This window comes from Lactuca sativa, chromosome 3 (genome assembly GCF_002870075.4).
Source record: "Lactuca sativa cultivar Salinas chromosome 3, Lsat_Salinas_v11, whole genome shotgun sequence".
In the NCBI taxonomy this organism is placed as follows: domain Eukaryota; kingdom Viridiplantae; phylum Streptophyta; class Magnoliopsida; order Asterales; family Asteraceae; genus Lactuca; species Lactuca sativa.
Window position 1 is genome coordinate 297,310,120 of NC_056625.2, and position 10,059 is coordinate 297,320,178.

General features: G+C 32.0%; 1 protein-coding gene and 1 long non-coding RNA gene across 2 annotated transcripts; one reads left to right on the plus strand and one right to left on the minus strand.

The window, feature by feature from the left end:
• Window positions 1-3,570: 3,570 nt before the first annotated feature.
• LOC111921641 (uncharacterized) lies at window positions 3,571-7,302 on the plus strand. Its single transcript, XM_023917232.3, has 3 exons — window positions 3,571-5,156; window positions 5,942-6,131; window positions 6,897-7,302. Exons 1-3 carry the CDS (start codon window positions 3,615-3,617, stop codon window positions 7,022-7,024), a joined length of 1,860 nt encoding a protein of 619 aa, XP_023773000.1. The 5' UTR covers window positions 3,571-3,614; the 3' UTR covers window positions 7,025-7,302.
• Window positions 7,303-7,506: 204 nt separating this feature from the next.
• LOC111921642 (uncharacterized) lies at window positions 7,507-8,802 on the minus strand. Its single transcript, XR_002860237.2, has 4 exons — window positions 8,405-8,802; window positions 8,129-8,305; window positions 7,876-8,042; window positions 7,507-7,772 (listed from the first exon to the last, which is right to left on the minus strand). It is a non-coding gene; the product is annotated as an uncharacterized LOC111921642 (long non-coding RNA).
• Between the last annotated feature and the right edge of the window lie 1,257 nt (window positions 8,803-10,059).

The following is a 10,059-nucleotide window of genomic DNA, read 5'->3' on the forward strand; positions in this document are numbered from 1 at the left end:
GTTCGATATTGTGGAACATCTAACTCAAAGTGAAACAAAATTTTCAGGTGTGCCCATCACGATACAGCTAGGGTTGATTTGCTGCCATTCTAGACTTCTAAAGGTTTACAATTCTGGAGTTCTATAGGTTCTACAATTCCAGTGTCTTATTTATAGTGGTTCATGCTGTATTCAACTGACATTCCGGACTAATATACCAAACTGACATTCCGAAATTCATATCAATCATTCATGTATAGTCAAATCAATCATATATGTCATAGATTCCTAAAGAATATGGGTCACGTACTTATATTCCGGATACACATTTCAAATGTCGCATTCTGGAGACAGATTCCGGACATCGCATTTCGGACAATTATTCTGGACATGACATTTCCGACTATTAATATGTATCGTTATTAATATGCATTTTTGACATGGCATTTAATGTATAAATAAGTTGAGAATAAGTTCATCTGAGTTTGGCTTTTTCATTGTGAAGAAGAAGATTGTTATGTTTGTTCAGATATTAACCCCATTTCTGGAAGGATTGGATTTCCCACTACCGAGTAAAATACATGACGACATTTTTCCAAGCTATGAAGGCCACTAAACAAGCAAACGAAAGGGACTATGAAACAAGTCAGAAACCATATCAACGTGCAGACGATCTAGCGAAACAAGTAAACGAAAAAGAAAATGGGTTGTTGAAACTATGAAAATGATTAAAGAAGCTAAGAAGTAGATTCAAAATGCAAATGTGGAGATTGATAACTTACGTGCAGAACGGGACTGTCTAATAGATGTCGTTAGAATTAGAGGAGATTTTATTGACCGAGAACAAAATATGTATCCCTTACAATTTCCTAATTTGTAGAAACCAATATGAGTATGTATTAGGATTTGTAACGATCTTTGTACTAATGTTAATGAAAAACATTGTCATTTTAAATAACCTATTGTTTCGTTTACATATTTAAGTTTCAAAAGTCATTACAATATTAAATTTTTATATTACATTTCTAGGATAACTGGGAACTTGCATCCGGTGTAAACTAGTTGTGTCTACATGATTTTCAAACAATTTCATATAGGTCTCAATTAGGTTGAACCCATTATCAGTCATTTCAACTCGATCTTCTATTGTTGGACTTGTCGTACGTGTTTCTTCGATGATGTTCATTGAGGTCACAAATTGTCGTGTATCTTCAGACATAGCAATGAGGAGCATTTCCATGTTATACAATGCTACTTTTCTCCGCTCCTCAACCGTTGAAGGCGGTAATGAGGTTTCTAGGCTTATCATTCGTTGTTTCGCACGTTGATAATCACGAATCATTTCTAATGCAGTTGCGTCTACAAGATGACATTGCTTGTCTTCAAAACATACTATATCATCTGTTATTGTCAACTCATCCTCATCGAACGAGTCACTAGATGTTGGAGACTGAAAATAAAATATATTACCATACACATTAAAATCTTAGTTGCATAAACGTATGTAATAATAGTAAAACCAAATTGTTGAAACATGTCCATAACAATATATATATATATATATATATATATATATATATATATATATATATATATATATATATATATATATATAGGAGTAGGATCAAATGAGAACACGAAAAAGGTTGAGAACGCGAGAACAAAGTATATTCATTTGTGATTCCATGTATTCATTTGTGGAGAAATGATAAATTTTTACGCCTTTAATTTCAATTGAAGAGAAAAAAGCTTATTCATGTTGATTGTGCGTAAAAATTTATCATTTCTCCACAAATGAATACATGGAATCACAAATGAATATACATGTTCTCGCGTTCTCAACATTTTAGGTGTTCTCATTTGATCATACTTCTATATTATATATATATATATATATATATATATATATATATATATATATATATATATATATATACTAACTTATAAAAGAAATCCTACTATTTTTATAAATAGATCCAATAAAATAATATTATTTTTATAAGAAGTTCAACTCTGTAAGCGTAAAGTACAACTAATCATGAATAAAATAATATTAAATTTTAATCTGATTACCTTTGAAATCTTATCTCTTCCAAAAATTTGATCTAATCTCTTATCCAATTAAAATAAAACAAATAATCCATTATATATGCCATTTTATTTGTAATTTTTTTAAGCGTTATTTATTATTTATGCTATCTAATCGAAATTGACAAATCAGTTGTAAAATCAAATATTTTGTTTAATATTAAGAAAAAATATATATGTATGATTTATGACTAATAGAAAATTAGTATTCCATTTGTTATTCATGTTCTATGAAATATGGTTGTATTAATTTTATTATTTTTCAGTTTAAAACTTTAGATAGTAAAGTGGATAATAGGATATATCCGTTTAGACTTATCTGTATCAAGCAAATCGGGTTGTTAAGATTAACTTTGATTTTCCATTTTATTAACTTTATCAATACCAATAAAGGTATAAGCAAGTCACTTCGTGTGGATGTCTCCTGATTTCTAAAATGAAGGACTATAAACGTACAATACACACCAAAATATTTATTTTCTTTTGTATTGCGAGGGTTACATTTATTTGTTGCCGTTAAACCGATCGATAACAATATGCATATGTTTTGTGTTACTTGAAATCTAACATGTTTCCGTATAGAACTTATTGCCGAAACTATTTTTCGTCGCCGCTTTGCGCGGGTCCACGGCTAGTGTGTGTGTATATATATATATATATATATATATATATATATATATATATATATATATATATATATATATATATATATATATATATATATATATATATATATATATATATATATATATATGCGACAAGTCTATCATAAACTACGTTATTCGTCAACGGACTTACAATACATTTTGGATTGCCTTCACAAAACTATTTCCGGTCTAAAAAACGATCTTAAACACAATCCAAGATACTTATATGAGATTCATACACATAAAACGATAGAAAAAACATAAAAAAAAAAGTGAAATTTAAGGCTACATCATCGTATTCCAAACTTGTTCACCGTATTCGAAACTATTCCAAAATATTTAAAGCTGTTTGTAAAATCAGATGTAAGTAACTTAAAAAGTAGAACTAGAGCTCACTTAGTTTGACGATTCATGCTAAAAATTAGGTCCGAAATATGGATAGATCGATCTTCGAAATTGCAAAATCCAGAATGCATATTCCAGATTTTTATGTGTGGGACCTATATAAATACCATTGGGCTATAGTACAAAATTTTTGCTGGGTTTTTTTTAGACCTGGCAATTCGTGTATTCGTGTTATGAAAACGTGTCAGCCACGAATTTGACACGATACGATCACACAATGAGAAATAAGTTTTATCTCAATTTTTAAGATGTATTCGTGTCGTGTCGTGTTTTTCATAGATTCGTGTTTTCGTGTCTGAAATTGCCAGGTCTAGTTTTTTTTTGTCTAGAATGGTCAGTTTTATTTTTGTTGATTATAACTGTATTTGTGGTTAGATTATTAAATTAAAAAATAAATAAATAAAAAAACACTTACTTTGTTGGATGCTTATGCTTAAAATGTGGTAACCTTCATGTTGGCCATGGAACATACGAATAACTTAGGTACTCATCAAAATGCAATCCTTCCACCGTAAATTCCACCATCCCCAATATCTCCTCCTCCGTCCGTCCACCACCTTCCTCCTCCCTTTCACAACCAATCTCAGACACCCACAATCACCACGTTCCACCATGTCAGTTTCTACATCGTCCTTACAAGAAAACACAGAACAGTTGCTAAAACAAGTTCTAACTTATCACAACCAAACCAAACATTCGTTCACAAACTACGCCAGAGGTCCCCGTGGCCTTGATTGGGACAACCAACCAAACCCTTTCCGCCGCTACATCTCCGCCCCTCTCTCCCCTCTCCTCCACCCTTCTAATTCCGACAGTTCTCCTCTTTACGATTCCCTGTTCAATTCTCTGCCTCCTCCAAAACCCATCTCGAAAACCACTATTTCCGAGTTCTTTTACGATTCCCTCGCGTTATCAGCTTGGAAATCAACTGGGTTTTCCACATGGTCGCTTAGAGTTAACCCTAGCAGTGGCAATTTACACCCAACAGAAGCTTACATCATATCCCCACCAATTGAATCCGTTTCCGATTCTTATTTCGTAGCTCACTACGCCCCAAAAGAGCATTCGTTGGAGATCAGGACTCAAATTCCATCTGAATTTTTCACCAATTTCTTTCCAAACGGTTCCTTTCTTATCGGACTTTCTTCCATTTTCTGGCGGGAAGCTTGGAAGTACGGCGAAAGAGCTTTCAGGTACTGTAACCACGACGTTGGTCATGCCATTGCCGCCGTCTCAATGGCTGCCGCCGGTCAGGGGTGGGACGTGAAGTTGCTAGATGGATTGGGACATGACGAATTGAAGAAACTAATGGGGCTTGATGTTTATCCGGAGTTCAAAATTCCATCAACAACAGTGAAAGGTAAACTTAACGAAATTGAATTTGAACATCCTGATTGTTTGCTTCTTGTTTTTCCAAACGGAATTCAAGAAATCGATATAAATTATAGAGATTTAAGCTTGGCCATTTCAAAATTCTCCAAATTAGATTGGAAAGGAGAACCCAATTCACTTAGCAAAGAACATATATGTTGGGATATAATCTATAGAACATCGGAAGCCATAAAAAAACCATTAACTATAGAGAAAAACTTCATTATCGAATCATTTCAAAAGAGTGGAAATTTAAGTGCGAATTCATACAATCCCTTAACTTTAAGAGAACTTGTTAGGAAACGTAGGAGTGCAGTTGATATGGATGGAGTTACATCAATAGAAAAAGAAAAATTCTATCAGATATTACTTCATTGTCTTCCTTCGGGTTTTCAAGAAGGGCAAAAACGTCAATTGGGATTACCATATCGAGCCATGGATTGGGACAGTGAAGTGCATTGTGTATTGTTTGTACATAGAGTTGTTGGTTTGGCAAAAGGGTTGTATTTTCTTGTTAGAAATGAAGAACACTTTGATGATCTTAAAAAGGCCACAAGATCTGATTTTAAGTGGGAAAAACCAGAAGGTTGTCCATTGGAGTTGCCTTTATATGAGCTTGGAAGAGCCGATTGCATGAAGCTTTCAAAACATCTTTCATGTCATCAGGTACTCCTCTTCTAATATCACAGGATCTTGAAGGAGGATTAGAATCAGAATCAGATGATCAGTTTTTTTTTTCTTTTCTTTTTAGGACATTGCTCTTGAAAAATATACTCAATTGTATCGGTGAAAATTCCTTTGTGTTTATATGACATGGCTATAATTGGGTATATATTTCAAACTACGATGTTTTTTATAAGGTAGAAATGAATCTAGGATGCTAAAATAAACAAATAAATAAAAAGCACGTTGCTATTTCTTGCTATAAATTTTACCTTATCATAGCAATATCGTTCAAATACAAACAATTTGCACTGCGATAATTGTATGGATTTTATAATGTAAAATGTAAAATGTGATAATAAGAAAAGGTTAGAAAGCACAATGCTATAATTGGGTAGATTTTCAAGTGCAATGCCTAAACAAGAAAGTGAATGAAAGTACAACGATCGAATAAAACGAAAATAAAAATAGGATAAACAAATATATGGAAGTACATTGCTATTTCTTGCTAATATCCCTAAAAAAACATGTTTACACCAAATTTGGTGCATACATGATACATTGAAGATAATGACATCCAATTACATCACTATTAAAGTTGAGGCAAAATATAGAAAAGTACAAAAAAAAAATAGCAAAGTAGCTAAATCAATATAATGGTAAAAGTATGTTGTGCTATTCTATATAATAATACAAATAAAGTATAATGGTTTAATCGGTATAGAAAATAGTTTAGTAACTAAAACAATAAAAATGGTGGAAATTTGAAAATGAAGTTTGCGATGTAGGATATAGCAAGTGATGGTTGTTTTAGTCTTGGTATGGTGGCACATCTTGAGCCGACTTTAAAGAACAAAGGCATGTGGATGTATCCACGTTTGTTTTGGGAAACAGGAGTTCTTGGTCAAGTCTTGTATCTTGAAGCACATGCGATTGGGATTTCTGCAACTGGCATTGGTTGCTTCTTTGATGATCCCGGTATGTTCTTTCAACTACTCTACCATAATAGCAACATACTTCAATTTCATTACTAATAATAGCAATGTATTTTTTTTGTATTCATAATGGCAAGATACTTACAATTCTAAAACTTCTTTACCATATTTGGTTTCTTTTTTTTTTTCTACAATTAACCTTTTGTAATTATCGCTCCTTATAATATAGTTTTAGAGTAAACCTACAAAACAACGAATTTTGTTCCCCGTTTAGACGTATAGTTTCGAAAACCTACAAAACAAACAATGCAGTGTGAATGGTGAATCTTAGATATTTATATTTGGGCAAATTGCATATTATAGCAACGACAACATATGTTTTTTTAACCATAATAGCAACATACTTGTATTTTTTTTACCCATAATAGTAACACACTTGCATTTTTTTTACCGATGTTACCGATCTAATTTCTTTTTTACCCATTTTAGCAACGTATTATATTTCTTTACCGATAACAACAATTTAATTTATTGTTTACCCACAATAACAACATATTTACATTTTTGATTTCCCACCAATATGGAAATGTGCTTTATTTATGACATATTGCTCTTTACAATAAAGACATGCAAGTGTGTTTGCTATTATGTGTAAGGAACTATATGTACGTTACCACTATATGTCAAAAAATCCAAGTATGTTGTTATTATGTATAATGAAACGTAAGTAAAGTGCCATAATAATTAAAAATAAAAATAAAAAGAATGTACATCAATATTGCGTCACATCCATTTTGTTGATTTGCAGTGCACGATGTTCTTGGGTTAACGGGATCGAACTACCAAAGCCTTTATCATTTCACGGTTGGCGGTCCTGTTGTTGACAAGCGTATAATGAGCCTCCCCGCATATCCGGGCCCCATCAATGACACATAAAAGGCCCGGTTTACATAATCTCAACAACATTCTTTAGTTTTGAAAGTAAGGAAATTGTCGGTTGAGTTACAAGATATTTATAAAGTGATCAAGAGCCCATTTTATGGATCATTTGTAGATATAAATGCATGTACAGTAATGCCCCAAATAAGGGATTGGCCTAGCTCAGTAACATTAACAATCTTCTTTCTATATCTAAGGTAGCGTTTGGTAATGGGACAAAGTTGGATTGGACTGAATAGAACTGGGCTAAACATAACTAAAATTGATTTTTAATATAGTGTTTGTGATAATAAGAACACAATAGAACAAAATGATAAAATTAATATATTATCCTTAAAACTTATCTAATCTTTTTTACATTTCGTTTTTAAGATCTTTTTATAATATAATTTTGTAAGATCTTTTTCTAACTAGATGGGAATCATGCGCGTCGTTGGCGTTGTGTCATTTTATTTTTTCTTCTTTCAGGTTGTATGATGTATTGCAACATAGTATTATATTGATGAAGACATATTTAACATACAGGACATTTTTGGATAGGTCATATATAGAAATTTAGGAAAGGAAGTAGTTGAACGCAACAACATATTATTTAGAGCAATCTGTTTTTGCTTTCTCAAACATGTCATGTAGTGTTCGGACGTGGACATCGTCAACGTGATTTGTCATGTATAGTATGATATTTTCGTCGACGCCGAAACTCTCTTCCATTCATTTTTGCACCAATCTCTGAAGTCCATTGCCTCTGCAAAAACACAAGTAAAGAATTAATGCTATAGAAAGAAGAATTGTAAGGAGGATGATATATACAAAGCAAATTGCTATTCCTTTAAGTGAAGGAAGTTTACCTGAATGTTTAGCCATCACATCTCTTTTCCCTTTCAATGAAGGAGATGATGAAAAAGAAGCTTCAACAACTTTTCCACTCCCAGACTTTTGTCGACTCATAGTGGCTCCTTTTCCGGGAGTGTTCTTAAGCCAACTCCCTTGATTTGCAAGTTGAGGAAAATCAGCTCTGCATCACAACCACAAACACATCAAACACACTTCCATAAATATGAATCATAAAATAAAAACATATATACAATAAAAGAAACATACTTTTTGGCTTCTTGTTTTGGGTGATCCAAAGGACCCTAAAAAAGATCATTATCAAGTTTGTTTTTTGATTGAGAAGAAGCACCAGTCCCACTATGTGTGTACTTATTCTTCCTCTAGCAACTTTTAGTATCACATACAACACATTCTTCTAAACCAATCTGATGTCTACCCTAAAGCCTGATCAACATGAAATATGAAAAAGACGACTATACCCTTAACACAATAACATACAAATAACACAAAACCCAAGAAGGAAAATATTAATCTGAAAAGTACCATTCAAAGGCCATGCCTTTTATCCTCCCTTGCTATATCATCTCAAGTGCAATTATATCAGCAATCTCCATAAATTGTTGGATCATTTTCAGGATTACATGAAGGTGTACGAACTCATTACATGTGTCTATTTATTTTAAATCAAATTATAAAAAGTAAAAAATATTACATATGATGCTCAAGCTGTAGAGCAAATGAGAAACCATATTTTAACTTTTATGAAAGGATATTAAGAAAAAAATATATAATGTTATAATTGAAATGTTTTTTCAAAGCACAACGTGTTAAGTATGATTCTGAATTTCGTGTTTCATGCTAAAACCGGTTTTAACTAAAAAAAACAAAAAAAAGCAAAAAAAAACATCACAAGCATGCATGCATGAAAGAGCCCTGTGTGAAAAAAGATTGCCATCAATTACCAGTTTTACCCTTTACCACATCTATGTCGCCAATGAAGCGGTTGAAAGGTCTATTAAAGACAGATTTTTTACGCAAATATGTAATTCATTATAAAGATGTAAGTATGTTGCTATTGTATGCAATTTGCCCAAAATAAAATCAAAAGTAACGATTAATTCAGTCCATCCAAGTGTCTAGTTTACAAGATTGTATAACACGGGGTTATTTACTTGCAAGTCATTATAAAATAGGGCAACCATGTCACTAGATATTAACTTACCAGTATCAACTGCCTAGGATATCTTCATCCCCCCAAAGGACCATAGTTGACAGCTAGAATGTTAACACCTTATAATAATATGTTCATCCAAGCTACCCTTTGGGAGACATCTCTGAAGTAACAGAAACACAATCAGCACTTTTAAGCAATTTATATTAAAAAAAAAAAAAAAAAAGAATGATGTATAATGTCTAGTTACTGGTTTTAAACTTACTGCCTTCATTGAGGAAATGACACACTCTTTCCCAGAAGGATGTAATACATTAGATGGTAATCTAATTCTGTAGAAGTCATCACTTTCCAGTAGTTGCTGAAGAAACATATGATGAAAAAGCATAATTGAGTCAAAACAGGTAAAGTTTAAACATAATGGATATAATCAGAAAGACTGTGTAGATGAAGAATCACTTTCAACTTCTCATTCTCTGTTGCAGTAAGATGGTGCCTTCAAAACCGAAACAAAAACTAATATTCATCTCCCAAAATTAGAATATTACAGAATCGATGTCACATTTCAGTAGCCGTGCTCATTTTTTTAGCCCAACATTGTTTCCTAATATCTAAATTATAACCATTTTTTTTACTTTTAAATTAATTTTATTTTCTGTTTTAGAAAGTAATATTGTGTAGCCTTTGAAAATGATGCGAAGAAAAGATAAGAATGGAAAAACATATCGCGGTTTGTGACGCACAATCAGAAATACAACTTCCGTGTCAAAATATGAAAGACAAAAAACCTTACTCTAGCTAAGGTTAAAACAAATTATTATTTTTGCAAAATTATTCATATGCGAAACGATTATTTGTATTCTATTTTGTGGAAAAGAAAGTTATTATTTTCCAAAACAATTCATATTTTGTGGAAAAGAAAAAAACTATTATTTTTCCAAAAGAATCCATATATTGCAAAATTATTCATATGTTGCCAAATAGTAATTGGTATTTTGTGAAATAATTATTTATCTTGCGAAATAGA

Excerpts from the sequence above, each read along its gene's own strand:
- LOC111921641 (XM_023917232.3), top strand. The coding sequence starts at position 3,615 with ATGCAATCCTTCCACCGTAAATTCCACCATCCCCAATATCTCCTCCTC. Across the intron at positions 5,157-5,941 it reads AACATCTTTCATGTCATCAG|GATATAGCAAGTGATGGTTG; the intron begins GTACTCCTCTTC and ends TTTGCGATGTAG. Across the intron at positions 6,132-6,896 it reads TTGCTTCTTTGATGATCCCG|TGCACGATGTTCTTGGGTTA; the intron begins GTATGTTCTTTC and ends GTTGATTTGCAG.